The 19,570-nt window shown below is 46.0% G+C and overlaps 1 protein-coding gene across 1 annotated transcript in view; it reads right to left on the bottom strand.

The window, feature by feature from the left end:
- Positions 1–19,570, bottom strand: part of SMURF1 (SMAD specific E3 ubiquitin protein ligase 1) — a 92,989-nt gene that overhangs the window by 9,293 nt on the left and 64,126 nt on the right. The window contains 12 exon segments of the mRNA XM_042781078.1: positions 961–1,064; positions 3,551–3,749; positions 5,044–5,190; positions 6,015–6,066; positions 6,069–6,091; positions 6,681–6,765; positions 7,430–7,671; positions 9,337–9,412; positions 10,664–10,729; positions 10,877–11,010; positions 12,120–12,228; positions 13,722–13,760. Of these exon segments, the coding sequence (XP_042637012.1) occupies positions 961–1,064; positions 3,551–3,749; positions 5,044–5,190; positions 6,015–6,066; positions 6,069–6,091; positions 6,681–6,765; positions 7,430–7,671; positions 9,337–9,412; positions 10,664–10,729; positions 10,877–11,010; positions 12,120–12,228; positions 13,722–13,760 (1,276 nt within the window).

The following is a 19,570-nucleotide window of genomic DNA, read 5'->3' as shown; positions in this document are numbered from 1 at the left end:
GCAACAACAGATCTCTCTCTCCTTGTCCAGAGCAATGAAGAATGAAGAAAACCAAAGATGTATCAAAACAATTAGTCCAAGGGACTAGTGGACCATGCAAACCTTAGCCTCTATGACCATGAGACCAGAACTAGATGGTGGGCAGCTACCACTGTCAACCACTCAGAAAGGGATCAGTGCAGGTGAGACCCCCGAGACTACAGCCCCTAGTTACCCTTCAGGTCTGGAACTGCTCATTCCTGTGGCTTCCAGCCAAGTAATAGGCATATGGGGTGAACATTGACATTAGGCAGATACACTCCTTAGAAGGATCGCTCATAGGGGAACAGAAGGACAGTATTTACACAGGGAAATAGCTTGGGGTGGGGGGCAGGAATGTACAGGGAAGAGGTAACTGTAGGGAGGAAGTGGGAAGAGAGCTGTTACATTGTGGAGAGTTGCAGTCAATGTCCTGAGACAAAGTGTGTATGAACTGCCATATGGAAAACTAATGTGCTCTGTAAACTTCTACCCAATCACAACTGTTTACAAAAATAAAAAAAAACTTCCCTTGACACAACTGTAATTTATGCATCCCTGTCCCCCAAGTCCTCTAAGGAAAGCCAGGCCCCTGTGAGGGTCAGTAGCAGGCCATCCCGTGGTCCAGGTTTAGACATGGTCAAGGAAGAAGGTAGTGAGTGTTAAGGTTTCATTCTGGCTTTTCATGAAGTGAATTAATGGTGACAACCTTGTACGTGCTGACAGGTTACAGCAAGCAGCTCGTATGTGCACACTCTGAGGAAGATCCCAGAGGTGACCCTGAAGTTCCCCCAACTCCGGGCCAGCACAGGAGCACTGCACAGCTGTCCTCAGTGACACAGCACTCTATAAGGAAGGGGGACCTTAGGCCTCTGCTGGAACAATACTTTCCCACAGTTTTGCTGAAATCCACACAACAGAACGAACAAATCAGCACCTCACCTGGCCACGCCACCATAATCTAAACCTTCTTCTCCACGGAATTTCACCATGAGTCGTTTCTTCAAGTCTTTGGGCCTCATCTTCATTATCTGGCGATAAGACTCCTATATGTAAAAATTACAGTTTCAGAGAAAAGAATTTTTCATATTCTCAAAACTGTAAAAGGATGAAGGGTTGTGGATAATGAAGCATGGTTCATCTGAGTCTGATTTGTATCTGGCTCCTGTTCGGAGTGGCGACACTGCCGTCTTCTTCCCTTGGGCTCCTCTCTCAGAAACGTAAGGCGACAGGCACAGGGCGGGGACACGGCACAGGGAAAAGCCTGTCTGACGACAGCACAATCACCAGTGCTTGAAGGTTTTCTCTACGTTAACTTCAGTCAGACTTACAACATTCACATGTAACCAAAATGAAAAAAAAAAAAAAAAGTATTTGCAAATACCAAAAAGCAGTATCATGATAAACGGAGACAAGACTGAAGTTGTCAAAGATTTCACATTGCTTGGTTCCACAATCAACACCCATGGAAGCAGCAGTCAAGCCATCACATGATGATTTGCACTGGGCAAATCTGCTGCCAAAGACCTCTGGAAAGTGCCGAAGAGCTAAGATGTCTCCTTGAAGACTAAGGTGTGCCCGACCCAAGCCCTGGTGTTTTCCATCCCCTCCTATGCAAGTGAAAGCTGGACAGTGAATAAGGACCAAAGAAGAGTACTGAAAGTACCATGGACTGCCAGAAGAATGAACAAATCTGTCCTGGAAGAAGCACACTGGAATGCTCTTTAGAAGCGAGAATGGCCAGATTTCGTCTCTCCTACATTGGTCTTTTTGTCAGAAGGGACCATTCCCTGGAGAAGGATATCATGTTTGATAAAGTGGAGGGTCAATGAAAAAGGGGAAGGCCCTCAACAAGATGGACTGACACAGTGACTGCAGTGATGGGCTCAGGTCTAGCAGGGATCATGAGGCTGGCACAGGACCGGGCAGTGTTTCATTCTGTGGCACACAGAGTCGCTGTGGGTCAGAGCTGACTCAACGGCACCTAACAACAACCACCAAAATGAGGACGTCATCAGCATGTCAAGTACAAAAACAATTCTGAGCCTGTTATGTCAGACGTGAAAATTCACACAAGATTCTCACTAGGTAGAAAAGCAAAAAAGGGCTTAAGTGAAACAAAGTAGCCTGAACCTGGCCTAAAGCATAGAAAACACAGGGCCAGCCTACCATCCTGAGCAGCACTTTGAGGACCTCCCTGCACGACTGCTGACCAGAAGGCTGGCGGTTCAAACCCACCAGCCACTCCTCGGAAGGAAGGTTGGGCAATCTACTTCCTTAGGGATACTGCCTCGGAAACCCAAGGAGGTTTCGCTATGAGTCGGGCCGACTCGACGGCAGTGAGTTTGGTTTGGTTTTCTTGTCTGCAGATGGCGTCAGTGACAGCCACCGAAGAATCTCCTCACACTAAGTTTAACGTAACTCAAGTCCTGTCATCCCCAGAGGCAAAGGGGGTGTGGAGTAGAAACCATCAAGCAGGACAATATCAGTTAACTGTCTTCTTCCCCTATTCCTGGTCACCATTAAAGACAGCTCAGAGGCCAAGTGAGCACCATGGCAGATGCCCTCACCCAGCACGCTGGCTGCACACGGGTGCCTTTCCTGGGCGCCCATCACAGGGAGAAGGTCCCCCATTCCTGACTGGGACGGCTCTCGCCCTCTAGGGCCTCCCTCCACTGGTGGAGTGTAGTAAGAACCTATGTTCCTGCCTTACGTGGTCTCATTTCCTGATTTCTGCTGATGTCTCCACAAAGGCAGCAGGATAGGACCCAAACACAGGATTTTACCTAGGATCACCTTTTCTGAGAAAAGGGCCATGTGTAGAGAGAGAAGTGCCTGCTGAAGGGATAACACCTTCCCAGTGGCCACCTGCTCTCCCCATTTCCAATGAGACACCGGGTGGCCACTGAGCTGCTCTGAGAAGGGTCACCAGCTATTCTCTGTGCAGGGCGAGGGCACAGGGGACAACGGCTCCTGAGAAAGCGTGCAGACTGGGGGGGACGCACAGCACCGGTCAGCCGGTCCCTGCATGGCACAAACGGTTAATGCTTGGTTACTGGTGGTTCCGACCCATCCAGCGGTGGAAGGAAAGCCTGGTGACCGACTTCCGTAAACACGAAGCCAGACAAACCCACGGAGCAAGTCTTCTCTGTAGCATGAGGGGCTGCCATGAGTCAGAACAACTCGATGGCAGTGAGGAACAGTTTCTGCCCAAATCTGCAGTCTTCATCCCCAAAACAAAACAAAACCAAACTCAGTACCCACTGAGTTGAATCTGCAAGGGACCTAATGTTTGAACTTTGCCCGCAGGAGCGATGCAGCTCCCTGTCCACAAGCCTGACGCTCCTGCATCTGGCGTAGTAATAAACCTAACACCTGACAGAGCAAACAGGAAGAGCCCCGAGAAGCAAATGTGGCTCACAGAGCAGTGGCTCAGCTGCCACTTTAAAACACAGGTGTTGCCCCGGGAGGGGTCCTTAGGCTGCGCTACGGTTTGTGCGAACCTTACTGGGAGCTGCACCCCGTCCCATACCTCAAAGACCTCTTCTCGAGACACCTCAAGGCGGCAGTGGCCAGCCTGGGGTTGCTGCAGGGAGAGCTCGTGTCTGAGGACTTTGAGTTTCTGGACGAGATCCCGCTCGTATCTCTGCGCAGGCAGCTCCTCGTCCTCCAAGGAGCCCTCGCTGGGCAGCGGCAGCGGCTGGCTTGGCTCCTTCAGCTGGCACTGGTGACTGCAGAGACAAGCACTGCGGTGAGGCCATGAGCACGGCTGGGGGAGCGGTGAGCACTGCCGCTAGGGCCGAAGGCGCTACACGAGAGTTTACTGTTCGGAACTCCAGGGGGAGTTCTTTCCTCTGAATGCAGAACTGTGTGCAGAGCGTGGAAAAATGGCTGACAGCCACCATTAGCCAAATACAGGGTAAACGCAATGCAACACACTGCTGTTGAGTTGGATGCGACTCACAGCAACCCCTCCTTGGGTTTCCGAGGCAGTATCACAACAGAAGTAGGATACGATAAAGGAGATACTCCAATTGTAAGCTCATACGCTACTACTGCTATAAACTAAAACAGACACTACAGCTATGGAGCTCTGATGGCAGTGTTTAAGGCACTCAGCTGCTAACCAATAGGTCAGCAGTTCGAACCCACCAGCCACTTGGTGGGAGAAACATGTGGCAGTCTGCTTCTGGAAAGACTGACAGCCTTGGAAACTCTCTGGGTCAGTTCTACTCTGTCCCCTAGGGGTGCTGTGAGTCAGAATGGACTCACCGGCAGTGGTGGTTTACTTTCGTTGTCACGCATCTGTTATGCACTATGAGCCTGACCAACACACTAGGAGACGTGTGTGGCATTTGGAAGGGTGTGAGCTGATGTGAAACGTTTAATGAAGCACTTAATTTAAAGGAGCTATAGATGGGGGAGCGTACCGAAGAGCAGAGGATGCGAGTGAGGCCTCACGGTGGCCCTTCTTCATGTTATAGCCAAGATGGTATTAAGCCTGCTTGTTAAAAGCTGACCCCAGAAGATAAAGGCCTAGGGCTGCTGGGGCAACACATGGCATCTGTCTTGTTCACTTCTGCTGCTCCCCTCAGCTGTTGACCGGAACCCTGAACAGGGGACCCAAGCTCCTTTCCAACTCCAAGTGATCCAGGAATGCGGGTACAGGAGGCCCCGTGACTGGCCAGCACCTCGGAAGTGCTGACTGGGCCCAAGTGCAGTGCCCCTCCACTGCTCTCCCTGCAAGCACGCTCAGAGCTGGGTGTCTCACTAGATGCCACGTGCAGAGTCTCCGCTGTGAAGCTGCCACAACTGGCAACACCGTGGATCATCGAGGTAACAAATCAGAAAAGGGTGGTGGCAGTGTGCGGCTGCAGTGGGGTTTGCAGGTAATTTAAGAGTCTGTCCTGTCCTGCCTGAGGTTATTCCCCACTAACAGACAATGCAGTAGACAAATGAAGCAGTGTTAGTCCCAAGCATTCACTTGCAAACCTAAGAGACCCCCATAGTTTTTTAACATCTTACTTCATGATGTGGTGTAGCCTTGGGTCTGTAAACTGGGTTGTCCGGTTATTGTGATCTACAAAATATATCCTCCCAGAAACCGTGCTTCTCACTTCCCAGCCGGGCGGCAGAGGGCCGAGTTCGTCACAGTTCACGCTGTTAAGGTCTCTGCCAAAACGGAAGACCGAGAGGTTAGTCTGTCTGAGCCTGGAGGGAACGACCAGTGCTTCAGCGTGAGTGGCCACAGATTCCTTATCAAGGCGTCTATGGTCCAGGTCCGCTAAGACCATGTCCTTATGCCAGACCCTCCCTGGCTCCATGCCACTGTGCAGCCGGCAACAGATGACTATGACAGGTACACATGGGACTTTCCGTGCTTCCAAACATGAGAGGGAACGTGGTCTGCCCAGGGTCATCTCTTACAGTAAAGAGGGCAAAACCAGAGTCTCTGAATGCTGTTGAGAAGATTGTCTGAATTCACAAGACACATTCAATACTCAAGGTCAGAGGTGTCTCTGCTGAAAAGCTCTCAGGTGACACTAAGTGGCTGCATCACCTGAGTTCAGATGTGGCCAGTTCTGGATGGCTGCACCAGGCAGAGGCAAACTCATGTCAGCACTGGCTTTTCGTTCAGTGTCTAATCTTGACCCTCAACTATTTCTGTACGACCCATACCAATGGGCGCTCCCATGACCAACGCTTCCCGACACGCACCAAGCCCTGGCATGAGTCACAGCAGGGAGGTGAGTGACACCTCAGCCACTTGCAGGTAACATTTCTATTGGATTTTAGGGACTGAATGGTAAATTCAACACAGAGTGGGAAAAGGGAAGGAAGAGTGGAAGCGTATACGCAGATGAGACCAATTATGAATAAAAAGGAAATGTTACACATCGTAAGGAGAAACCCTGCTCTTAGAAAGTAAAGTTGAGGAAAGCAAAGCAGAGAAATGCAGAAATTTAACTCTGGCACGGGCAGGGGGTCTCTTGGACCTGGGCTCAGCTGTGCAGCCGGGTGGAAGGGATTCAGCTAGAAAACCTTCATTCCTCCAGGAGTGGTCCCCAAGGGACTGGGACAAAAGGGACAGTCAAGTAGAAGACAGCATGGTCTTCACAGGGTCTTTTTCACTTTTTATGTAATTTATGGAAATTTTTAAGCAAATAAAAGGGAACATAATGAGCCTCTGTAGGACTAACTTTAACAGTCACCCACTTGGTCATCTTGCTTCAGGGCCCTATCATTATTTGAAACAATTTCCTATGACTCCATCCATCACTGCTGTAGGTTTAAATGACAGCCACCCATCTCAAAGGCTGCACTGGCTTTTCAGAGACTAGCTGTGCAGAGCCTGTCTGCGGTCATCTAGTGGTGAGGTCTTTTCAGTTGTGTGGCCTCATGTCAAGATGAGAGGGCTTTCTAAATGACCCCTTTGCACTCCAGCAGTGGCTACTGTGAGCAGGTGGAGCCTGGAGGGGGCAACAGAGCTGCACTTGGAGACTCACACAGAGCCTGGACGGAAACCCAAGGGACCAAAGCCTTGGTCCCAGCAGCCACTCATCATGGTGAATGTTTGCAAGCCTCATGGGTGACATGGGCCATAAGGAGGTCCAGGCAAGGGCCAGAGGGACCATGGGACACGCACAGTCTAGGAAGCCTACCTGGGTATCCTGGGGTCGTGCCAGGTGCTCACGCCCGTCTGTGTGTGCAAAAAGTAAACTTGCCCCTGGACTGTGGTTCTTTGTTCTGCACACAAATGTGGAGGTATGATTAGTTCAACCTGAGCAAGAGTCTTCAACCAATCGCTGGCTGTTTTTGCCAAGATTCTCAGTTTCCTGTCAATATTCTCTCGAAGCTCAGAAAGGAGGATGTGTAATGGCAGTGACTGGCTCTGCCCAGCACCACCCCGGCCTCTGTCAGCAGCTGGGCTCATCGGGCTTTCCCCTGCACACCTGGAGAGGCGTGCTCTCCTCCCAGCTGGCTGCGTCCCCCGGTGAGACGGCCCAGGTGTGTCCACTCTCAGGCCTGCCCCTCCGTGACCTCTAGGGTCCCCCGCCACAGCTAACTTAACCCTTCTTCACTCCGGTGCTCTTCTCCGTGAGCGTCAAATGACCACTCTTCCCCCAGGCTGTCCTTCCCACATCAGATCACAGAGCACTACAAATCATTCATGTAGCCCAGGGGTCATGTGGGTTTTCTTTGGTACTAAATTATCTAAAATTTTCACACAATTTCTGAACCAGAAGATTGGTGAAATTGCTGACAATTCATGATCAGCAAGATTTTGTCGCCATCTTTCTCTGGTTTCTTGCCTTGACAGGACCTAACCACACACCCCTCAGCAGGAGGCACAGAGTGCCTGGCAGCCCTGCTGCGGACCCGCTGGCCAGCCGAGAGTGGGCGTTCTCACCATAGCCCTCCGGCAGCTCGGGTGACTGGTGGCCGTGTGGGCGGTTCTGTGGCGTCTGCAGGGGCCCTCGGACCTCAGGATTCCGAAGTCGCTGCACCTGAAGCCTCTGATCGTGACTTGGGGACTCTGCAAACCTGCAGTTGCCTCCCCCGGCGGCAGCCCCCGTGCTGTCCGTGTAGGGGGCTGGCTCTTCCATGAAGCAGCTGAGCGGCCGCCCGGGCCCAGAGTCCTCATACACGGTTCTAGAAGGAAGACGAGCACAACTTGGACGGGGCTCCAGTCTGAAGAGTCACCACATGAGTATCTTAAAATCCCACGTGATGCCGTCACACCCACTTAGGCTTCCCTTACAGATTCAGAGCACCCCATGCCCAGCTGCCTAACACTTGCCACGTCCCATTAAGATACAAAAGGACCCAAGAACAAGTGACTACGGGAGCCACATCTCCAGTGTCACCAAGGCCCCTGCAGCTGTTCTTCCCAGGGAAGGGTCAAAGTGCTAAGGAAAACCGTCCTTGCACTTGCATGGGAGGCACTCCTGAAGCAAGGAGTCCTATCCCATGGCTCAAAAATCAGATCTGAATACTCCCTTCTCCTTACTTCTCCATCACAGAATTCCTGGCGGCTCAAATTCAGCTAGGTTTGCAAGCAACACTTTTAGGAACTTTTTAACATCGCTGCTAATCCCTATGAAGAGTTTTTAAATAATTAGCTCTTTTTCTTATTACCAAGGAGTTTTCAGACACTTTGTATATGGAAAAACCACAAAGATAAACAAAACTGCGAGAGCAGGACTGATCCCGTGAGCCACCAGCCAGCTACGACTGTCCAGCTCACGGCCACCTTCCAGGTCCTCCCACCACAGGATTCTTTTGAACCCAATCCCAACGTGTTACCTTTTCATCCTTAAATAGTCTGTGTGGACCTCTCAAACTTAAGAAGCTTTTCATCATCACAACAAAAAGATGTACATTGATTTTTCAATATCATCCAATACCAGTCGTCGTTCAAATTACCCCAAGCTGTGCCACAGGCAGGACCCAGAAGAGGGCCTGACCCTGCACTCGGTAAACAGGCCTCGGACCCTCCTGACCTGCAGATCCTCCTTCCCTGTGTCTTTTCTTTCCTATGAGACACTGGGTTGTCTGTCCCTTGTCTCGTGTTGCCAACCGCATTCCCTGGGGGCTGTGGGACACAACACATCCCTCTGCCCCCTGTATTCCCGGGGCTGTGGGGGGGCTGGTACCAGTGTTGTGCTCTGGCAAGATGGCTTCAGGGAGGGTGTCCCATACTCCCATCAGGAAGGATGTGAATGTCGGGTCATTTCTCGTCATGCTGGCAACTCCTAATGGTTGCTGCTCGATTCTCCTGGGGGCTGGGGGCTGGGGGCTGTGACATTCGGACTTTGTCATTCTACCTTCACTTATTAGCTGGAAGACTGCTATAGACATTTTCTCATCAATTATTTGGAGACTCTAAAATACAGTTCCCACAGGAAAGACATACTGAATGCTTTTTCCTTTTTTTGTAGACACAGTTTTCAGATTAACAAGCTTTCTCGTATACCCCCTTAAAGTGACCACTGAGTGGTTTTGAGGGTTGACTTGTGTTTTTGGTTTTCCCCTCCCACGTCTCACTCTGAACTCACAGCTTTTAAACACATTTGATGTGTTTCCATTGTAGTTACAGTTTGTACTGGTGCTCAAATGGCTCCATCTCTTCCGATCAGACCCTGAGACACTGGCATAGCCCCCGGAGTCTCAGGCTTCCTTTATGAACAAGCAGAGAGGCCAGCTTTACCGCAAATAAAGAGCCTGAAAGCATCGTGCACATTCGGTGAAGTGAGGGGTGAGGGGCGCTTTGAGGCACTCAGTGAGGACTCCGCCCACACCACCTATTACACGTACCCTTCATTTTCCAGCAGTCCCCTGCAGTCCACCACGGACCCGCCTGTGCCGATTCTGTCTCGTGTCTGTAAACTGACTGAAACAGAAGAGAATGCCTTACGTTACAACTCAGTGATGCGTACGGTCATAACACAGTGCACCAGTGCACACGTGTAATTCATGTACAGTATCACCGAAAGCAACAAGGCAGCTGTGTACACACTCACACACACATCTACTCCTGTATCTGCAAGCATGAGACATTTCTCTCCAACAGCTGCGTACCACCATGGACCACTTGGAACATTCCTCGTAAAGGGGGAGGGGGGGCGAGACGGACAGATGGAGGTACTATTTCTTGTACTGCCCATAAAAGTAACAGAGCTCAATATTCAGTCCCTCAAGTGGCTTCCTTTTTCAAGATGACCTTGAGCTGTGTTTAATGAGGACAAAGTAAGCACTGGCAGCGTCCGCAGAGTCGACATGGATCTAAATAGATACCCCACCATGAACACAGACACATGCACAGGCCTTTCTGTTACAGTTCCCCCGCACACCCCTCCACAAGGAGTAGAAGGAATCTCAAGCAGGAGAGCCTCTGGTGAGAACGTCTCATTGTGAGCGTTTTCAGGATGTACACCCTCTGTTTATCCTGGGCTAAGTCTACGTAAGACAATACTGCTAAGATCTGTTGTCCTAAAGGAGCTGGGGGTGCTGGGTAGAGACAGACTGTCTCCTTGGTTCCTTGCAATGCCCAGGGTAAACACTCGAGTTACTCTAAGATGCTAATAAAAATGGGGTGGATAACAACATGAGCCACTTAAGAGATACATCACTCCCAGTGAAAACCTTACTTGACACCTGGCAACCACAGCACATTTTTCTTTTTTCTAAACAATGCAGTCTTCTCATCCTGTCGTCCACTTTTGTGGACTTCTTCAAGTATTGTCTCTCTTTCTATACATTCAACAGGTCTTCCTGCAGAAACTCGTTCCCGGTTGTACATGTGGCCACCATTCTTAGCACTGACACTTGAGGACACAACGACCCATTAATTGTCTGTTCATGTGATGAGTAAAATTGCATCTACCACTATCACCCTAAGTCTGTCAGCACCTTAAATGTTTCAGCTCAACTTTAAATGACAGGATGAGGGGGATTAGATAAAGTAACAAAAACCACACAAGATGAAACCTGTCAGTACTGAGGAGATGGCCCCTGTGTGTGGCTTGTCCTTCAGAGTGTGTCCCCCTCATCATTTCCTGCCTACATGTGTTTTCTCAGTGATGAAGAGTTGAATGTTATGTTCTGTAAAAGCATCTCTTTATACAGATGAGAAAGTTCTTACCCACTATTTGGCCACGAACTGCATCAGTATCTGAGGGATTTAGTTTGCATAGATCCAAACGCTGGTCTGCAAACAAACAATTCAAAACTTAACCCAGGGAAATGTGAACTAGGGAAGAAAGGCAGGAATTCTGTATTCAGCATTCAGAAAAGAAAGGGTCCCTCCTGAGCCGCCTCCAGCTAGGTCAAGAGGCAGGCCAGGCTCGGCTCTTACACCCAGTGTCTTTCAGTCGGCTGATGGCATTGGACAGCAGCCGGACGCAGCCCAGGAAGCCGGCTCCCTGTTTCTTGTGGATCTTCTTGTGGTTCCAGACACTGATGGTTACAGAATCTGTTTTCCCAACAAATCTGAAAAAGAACATACCGGCTCATTCTTCGTTTTAGTTCTGAGCTATGAAATCTGACTGAGATCTTAGCTGACTGACATTTAGCACACAGGAATCCTTTGAAAATAACGCTGGCTCTGTGCTCTGTTTGTAACAGACACCCTGTAAGAACACATCTCCTACCGTCAGAGGGCTGGGACAAAGGGCCACCATTAGCTACATAAGGAACAAATGCAAATAACCAGAATAATGCTCTCATACAGAGGGTTGCCATCATTAATCATTCCATAAGACAGTGACATGATTCATCAACTTCCACCAGTCAGACTAACTACATACCACTACACTGCTTATAAACCCATCCATCAACCCAAGTACACAAAAGGACCTTAGGACATTAAACTTTCCATGTAAGACCACCACAGGGGGGCGCTTTAGCACAAGAATTGACATCCCCTTTCCCAGTCACTCCTCCTAGGTCAGTGTAACTGAAACTCATCGGTAGGATCCAACAGAGTAAAGCTTCGGCCCACAGTACAATGTGTATTCATAACAACACAATCACTCAGCATTATTTAACCAAAATTTTGTAAGAGGGGCATGAAAACATGGGTACATATCAAATAGTGATTATTTTTTAAAAAACTTTTAAAAGGGTAATCGACTTTATGAATGAACGGGCTTCTATACATTCAATTATGCAAAACTCTATTTTCTCCTGCAGAAAATATGTTTGTTCTGAAAAGAATTGTTTTTCTTTCTCATTCAACAGAAATAACATAGTCAAGAAGGTGCACTCTCTTGGGTAAAAACTACAACTGAGTTTAGGGTTTCAGTGGAAAACAGGAGCATCAAGAACATGAACTAGGGCCGCCTTTCCTGCTACAAAAGCCAGGAGATCAAAACGGCTGAGAACCAAACAAAACAAAAGGAGGAAAGAAACATGAAAACATGAAATGCAAGAACGTCCAAGCGCATGAATTCTAAAATGAGGCAATATGTATTCATTAAGCCACCCACTTTTGTTCAGTCATTTAAAAGTCAGTAATTCTGTTTCTTAAATGCTTCTCTTCAAAGCTAAATGCCTACTTTCTTGCTGCTCCCCACAGGCTTCCAGAGTGTTCAACTCACAGATCATAGTGCTGGTTCCACTTTGGGTCCAACGTGTTTTTCACAGTGTCGGTGGAATGGCACTGCCCAGACCCGTCAACGACAATCTTTGCAAAGGGGTCGGGGAGTCCTAGAGGAGAGGGGATGGGCACAGCTCAGTGGGTGCAGCACGCGGCAGCCTTCCCGGCCGACGGGGGCTCCAGCACCATCCCATCTGACGAGACAGACTACATTTGTGCATTTGATTCTCTGGTTTTGATCAGCCAAAGTATTAGTTTTATTTCGTTTTCTAAGAAAGGCAGTTCAGTATGACATCACCCCAAGGCTTTTTAGATGGTAAGGAAAGAGAACAAAGCTATAAAAATAAGCTTGAATTCAAATTCCCATTTCTGATAACCACTAAGTAGACTTAATTCAATGCAGGAAAGGGTGTCCGTAATCAATCATATTTGATCATTTCTAGGTCTGCTCAGCTGATTAACAATGGCTTGAAGATGTACTTCCAAAAACCAGTGAGGAAAACTATGGAGCAGAACTGTCCGACCACCACCAAAGCCATGGACGACACAGGGCTGGGCAGCGTGCTGATCTGTGTGTATGGGGTCACGAGTTGGGGACTGACTGGATGGCAGTGAAGAACAACACTTCAAAGGGGGGGAAGAAAAAACAGAGATCTTGCTTACAGATCTCTGTCTGTCTGATTTATGGAAGCAAGTATTCGCCAAACCTTAGTGTGATGAGTTCCTCGATACGGGTATATGAGACAGGTTTACTAGATCAGAGAGGTGGAATGGATCCAGGAAGGCTTTGGAGGCAGACTTGCCTGGCTAAATAAAGCCCTTGAGCCTACGTTTCACTGGGTAGAGAATGTGGCTCACAGCAGCGAGGCACGGAGCAGCGTTCCTGTGAGGAGCAGGAACTGTGGGGAGTCTGGTACAGGCCCTTACTAACAAGGAGGTGGACTTCCCTCCTTTAGAAATGATGTCTCCACTTGTATTTATTTTTGCAATTCCTTTAATTATTGTTGTTGTTATGTGCTATCAAGTGGGCCCTGACTCATAGCGACCCCTCCTTGGGTTTCCGAGGCAGTATCACTATGGAAGTAGATTGCCCCATCATCTTCCTTCCGAGGAGTGGCTGGTGGGTTTGAACCACCAGCCTTCTGGTTAGGACATCTAAAATGTGATTTAACTTAGGAAATTTGATTAACAATTTTACTGAAACCTAGTTATTTTGTAGAAAGAAAAAAAAAAGTCCCATCTGGATTTGAGTTGAGGAGCACTTTCATGCAGCAGAAAGTACATACTGATGACGGAGGGCAGAGGCCATGGTGGGACGGCATGGGGACTGGGGGAGGGCTGAGAACAGGGTGTGCACAGCATGGGGTCCAGGGAATAGTTTTTCTTGTATGATTTGTAAGTTCTGTGCCTCTGAGCTAAGCAGCAACTAGGCTGTTGTCAGCTAGGAAATGACATTCATCAGACCATGAATTTCTGCTCAGTAAGGGCAGGACTTTTACAAGAACACACCCAGTGTTTTTTTTAGAAAAGTTTAAACTTTCAGAAATATGTGACAAATGTTACTACTGGAAGACAGCAAAAAAAAAAAAAAAAGTTTACTTACTGAAGAAGTCTTTCTTTGCAAGATTCTTGGCACATAATACTAAAAAAAACAAACAAAAAATACTAGAGTTAATATTCATGGACAAAATTTCCACCACAACTAGTTTATGTTTACAATGGGAAAAAAAATCTAAAATTATCTTTGCCAATGATTTGTCTTTCAAATTTAGTACTATATTAAACAAAAAACAGGTAAGTTAGTTGCTGACATGCAATTAAAAAGTGTTTTCTCCTCAAATCGGGGATCGATTACAACAAATGTGCAATGCTTCTGTTTGACCTTAGAATCTTCCCCTAACGCTGAAGGACAGGTCTAGTGCCGACTCTCGCACTGCACAAGATCTTATTAAAAACCAACTCACATGAAGACCTGTGTGCTGACCTTTGTAGCTACTGCTAACAGCAACAAACACAAGAGAAACTAAGCATTTCTGACACTCTGATAAGCAATGCAATTTTATAAACAAATGCAGACGTCAGTTATGTTGGAGCCTGGGAAGTTCTACCATGACACAGAGGGGTCACCGTGAGTTGGAATAGGCTCAGTGGCAGTGGTTTGGTGGATGTGAAGTGGTCTCTGACTGGTTTTGATTTGTATTTCTCTGATGGCTAATGACTTTCAAGTATCTTTTCATGTGCTTACTGGCCACTGGTACATCTTCTTTGGAGAAATGTCTATTACACTCTTTGCTCATTCTTTGAACTGACTGTTTCTTCATTGTTGAATTCTTTGTATACTCTGGATGTTTTGTTGTTGTTGCTATGTGCCATCGAGTCGGCCCCGACTCATAGCAACCTCTCCTTGGGTTTCCAAGGCAGTATCACTACGGAAGTAGGATTGCCCAACCTTACAAGTCACTAATCAAATATATAATTTGCAAATATTTTCTCTCATTCTGTAGGTTTGCTTTTGGTGTTGTAACTAAGAATCCAGTTCCTAATCCAAAGTCACGGGTATTTACATCTATGATTTCTCCTAAGAGTTTTATAGTTCTAGCACTTACATATACATCTATGATCCATTTCAAGTTAATTTTTGCAAAGAGTGTGAGGTAGGGGTCCGGCTTCATTCTTTTGCATGTGGATATCTAATTTTCCCAGCACTATTTGTTGGAAAGACTGTTCTCTCCCCAACGGAATTACCCTAGCAACATAGTCAAAAATCAGTGACAATTAATGTGCGAATTCGTTTCTGGACTGGAATTCCTGGGTGGTGCAAATAGCTAAACACCAACTACTAACCCAAAGGGTACTGGTTCAAATCTACCCAGAGACACCTCCCAAGAAAGACGTGGCAATCTGCTTCCAAAGGACCATAGCCACTGGCAGCTCTACAAAGCACAGTTCTACTCTGAAACATGAGAGCTCCGTGAATTGGAATCAACTCGATGGCAACTGTTTCTTTTCTTTTAACTTTCTGGGCTCCAGTACTTAAATATTTCATCTATTTATGTGTACATCCTTGTGCCATTACCACTTTGTCTTGATGACTGTAGGTCTGTAGTAAATTTTAAAACTGAGAATTCTGAGTCTCCAACTTTCTTCTTTTTTCAAGGCTATTTTGGCTATGCTGGACCTCTTCCATTTTCATATGAAGTTTTAAGATCAGCTTACCTATTTTGCAAAAACATCTGCTGGGATTCTGATAGGTATTGTGCTTCATCTGTAGATCAGTTAGGGGAATACTGCCATACTAACCATATTGAATCTTCTAATCAATGAACTTGAGCTACCTCTCCATTTACACCCTCACCCCACTTACTGACAAGTTAAGGTCCCAAGGAACAAGTTTTTATGGGAAATTGGCAGTACATGAAAAGGGAGGACAATCACATCAGGTCACAAACTGGAGGGTGACTACACTATTACATAACTGCCAGATTACATCACTGGGTAACTGCTGAACCGCTAAGAATCATGGCACCACCAAGCTGACATGTAACCTGAACCAGCACAGCCAGTGTTCGTCTCACCCTGCACCTCAGTATTCTTAACTGCCAGGCGTATGTCATTAATGTGCAAAACAAGATAGTAGATTTTTTACTCTTGTCATCAACACAAAGTGTCAGATGATGAGATTGTCCAGAAGTGAGGAGAAGGTGTATTCAGGTCTTTTCTATCTTTCAACAAGTTAGCAGTTTTCAGTGTACAAGGTGCACTTCTTTTGCTAATTTATTCCTAAGTATTTTAATGTTTATAATGTTACAAAATATGTTATAATGTTAAGTATTATAATGTTTATTTGGGGCGAGATTAAAATGTTCCACAAGTGACAGCTTGTACAGTTCTGTTAATACAGTAAAAATCACTTAGTTGTATAGTTAAATGGATGGACTGTATGGTATGTGAATTTTATCTAAATAAAGGTGTTACAGAAAAAGTAAAAAAGAACCCTAGTGAGTTGATGAAACCAATCTTAGCATTTGGTGCTATGTTTCATTATCTCAATAGGAAAGAGGTTCTACTCTTCCAAAACCAAAAGTTACTATTAAGTGTCTGGTGATTTACTTGGAAACATGAACTCCTTCAAATTAGTCTGAAACAAAGTTTGGTATAGTGAGTGCCAAAACATTAACCTAGAAGCAGAGGTGGAGAGTAACTCTTCTGTTTATAAATATATATATATATATATATATATATATATATTATTAAATGGAATACTAAGTGCCTTTCAGACTGACAAATGAATAACCTGCCCATTACACAAACATCTAAAGTCTTCAGCAATGATTTCAAAAGTATGGCAATGGTCTCTCCACTGAAATCCCTATTTTCTGTCTTGATTTAAATCCAGATTATTCTAAAACAGTATCAAAATACTTTTGATAATTTTTCAAGGGTCTCCACTGCCTACAGGATCAAGCTCAAAATACTTTCTTTGAAGTTTAAAGCAATTTTAAAAAATGTAACTTCTTGTGATCTACTTTTCCATCTTTACTATGCAAATATGGTTTACTTAACTCAGACCACAATGCAGTCATGTTTACCTCTGGGCTTTTCTTCATGCTGTACGTTGTCCCCTTTCTATAACATCCAAACAACATTTCCTGAGCTGGTGGGCACAGCACATGGTAGACGGTCAACCAATCTTTGCTGAAGAGCTCTGCTTCCTACTGTATGCTAGACTCTGCCTCAAGTATTTTCCCTTCATTCTCTCTCACATTCCTTCCACAAAGCCTATGAAGAAACTAAGGATTCAAAAGGTTATTATTTGCCTAAGGCTATACATTTGAACCACAACCCAGTGATGGAAATCTCATTCAGTCTGGGTGGGAGGTCAAAGCCTCTCTCTTGCCCTGATCTCAAGGGTCAATACTGATTTCTCCTTTCTCTAAACTTCTGTAACAACTTCCTGCCTTTGACACATAAGCTTATACTGTTGTTGTTGTTGTTGTTACTTGCCATCGAGTCGGCCCCGACTCCTATACTACCTTGCATTATTTTTCAATTTTCATATTTTTGTGACTGACAAAATTGGGCATAAATATGCCAAACTTATTTTGAATAGCCATACTGCTTTCCTTAGGAAGTGACATCATCTAACTTATTTTAATCAACTTTAATGAGATTCTTATTATTCACTCAAAAGACAACGAATAGGTGGCCTTCCTATGCAGCAGCGGCCATTAGTTAAGGCAGATAGGGAACTCCCAAGTGCACCAGGAGCTGTGGAGGGAAAAGCATGTTCACGTGCCACACGAACAGTCCTCGGAACTCCCAAGCCTCCCCCACCCCAACCTAGCCCAATAAAACATGTAGCCTGGGAAACAAAGTTAGGCCAGATTACTTCATGTATCATAGTTTTGTTTACTGAAGTGGATGCAAGTTTCTAAGGGTATAACCCACAGCAAACCTACCCATCATGGTGCCAACTATCTCAAGCTTACATGTAGCCCCCAGTCTGTTGCAGAAGCCTGAGCTGGACACTGCTGGTTGGTGAGAATTCCATGCACAAATTCTTCATTGGTCCAAATCATGAAGAAATTATGGGATCCCCAAGCCAATCCATAAATACAGGGAGATACATGGCATGGTATCTCCTGGCTACAAACGTGGTAGCCTCGGAAGAGACCATGTTCTACAGCACTACTGGCAATTCTCGAATGGTGTTGCTTGGAAAAGGTACAATACTCTCCAAATCCACAGTCACCACAAGTTTAAGCAACTTTGTAAAATCCAAACGCACTAAGCATTATATGACAATCATTTTAACTTAAAGTGGATCTATGAAAATAAGAGATGCTTGCATATTATTCCATGAATTGTCAAATTTATGACAATTAAAATGCAACAGCAGTGCCAAGACAATTCAATGAGAAACAATAGTCTTTTCAACAAATGGTACTGGGACAGCTGGATATCTACATGCAAAGGAACAAAGCTGGATGCCTACCACCTCACACCCATACACAAAAATCAGAAGCAACTGTAGGTGTAAATCTTGATGACTTGGAACTAGGCAATGGTTTCTTAGATATATCACTAAAAACACAAGCAGTAAGAGGGGAGGGTTAGGGTTAGGAATTGGATGAACTCCATCAAAATTAACAACTTCTGTGCTTGAAAAGATTCTATCAAGAAAATAAAAAAGCAATCTACAGAATGGGAGAAAATATATGCAAATCATGCATCTGATAAGAGATGTATACCCAGGATATATAAAGAGCACTTCAAAACAAGAAAAAGACAAATAACCTAATTTTTGAACAGGCAAAGGATATGAGTACACTTCTCCAAATGGCTAATAAAAATCATTATGATGCTCGACATCATTAGCCATCGGGAAGATGCAAATCAAAACAATGAGGTATACTTCACACCCGCTAGGATGGCTCTAACGAAAACGATGGACAAATGCTATTGTGAGTATGCCCAAAAGACAGAAACAACCTGAACAACCCTCAAAAGATGACTGCATAAGCAAAATGTGGCAGACACGCAAGGGACTACTACTACTCAGCCGCTAGGAGAAACGAAGTCATGATACATGCTCCAACAGGACAGAGCTCGACAGCTTCGCTAAGTGTAACAAGTCGCCAAAGGACAGATCCTGTGTGACCTCTCTTACATAAAAAAGACAGGAAAAGGCAAATGTATGGAAATGTCTAATAGGGGTTACCAAGGGTGGGAAGGAGGGGAGAAGGGGGGATTAATGGTGCTGGAACAATTGCACTGATAAAGGGAAGGGCTGCACAGCCGATTACTGTAATTGTTGCCAGTAAGTTGTATACCTACAGAAAGTTGAACTGGCGAAAGTTGTGTAAATATATAAAGATATATTTACGATAACAACAGCAGCAACAAAGAGGCTGCTGAGGCCATAAGTACATCCAAATACCTCATGGGATTTGGTTCCTTGGTTTGGAGGTGTACGGTCATGGTTTCATAGGACATGCCAGTTAATCGGCCTAATAACATGTTTAATGTTTCAGTTCTAACTTGGAGTTCATCACCCAGTGCTTGGGGTCTTAAAAGCTTGCAAACAGCCATCCAAGGCACAACTGGTCTCCATTAGCCTGGAACAGCAAAGGAAGAAGGCGAGTTAGAAATACAAGGAGGACACGGGACATGTGGCTGTGCGTCCATGAACAGCCTCCTCCTCTGCCATGAGACAAGAAAAACTGGATGCTAGTCTGGCTGCCATTACTCGACACTTTGGTCAAATGTTCTATAGAAGAATCCTGACCAAAAGAAGGAAGAGGCAGAACCGAAGTTCCAATTCTCATGGGCTCCAGAAAGACAACTGCCCTAAAACTACTGTCCTGAAACAATCTAAAACTTAAATCAAAAATAGCCCTTGGAGTCTTCTTAAAACCTGTCTTGTGCATCATGCTCTTTTAGGAACTATCT

Source organism: Orycteropus afer, unplaced genomic scaffold (assembly GCF_000298275.1).
Source record: "Orycteropus afer afer isolate SDZICR_OR568_19922 unplaced genomic scaffold, OryAfe1.0 scaffold00006, whole genome shotgun sequence".
NCBI classification, from domain to species: Eukaryota; Metazoa; Chordata; class Mammalia; order Tubulidentata; family Orycteropodidae; genus Orycteropus; species Orycteropus afer.
The sequence above is the reverse complement of the archived record's forward strand: the minus strand, read 5'-3'. Positions and strand labels throughout refer to the sequence as shown.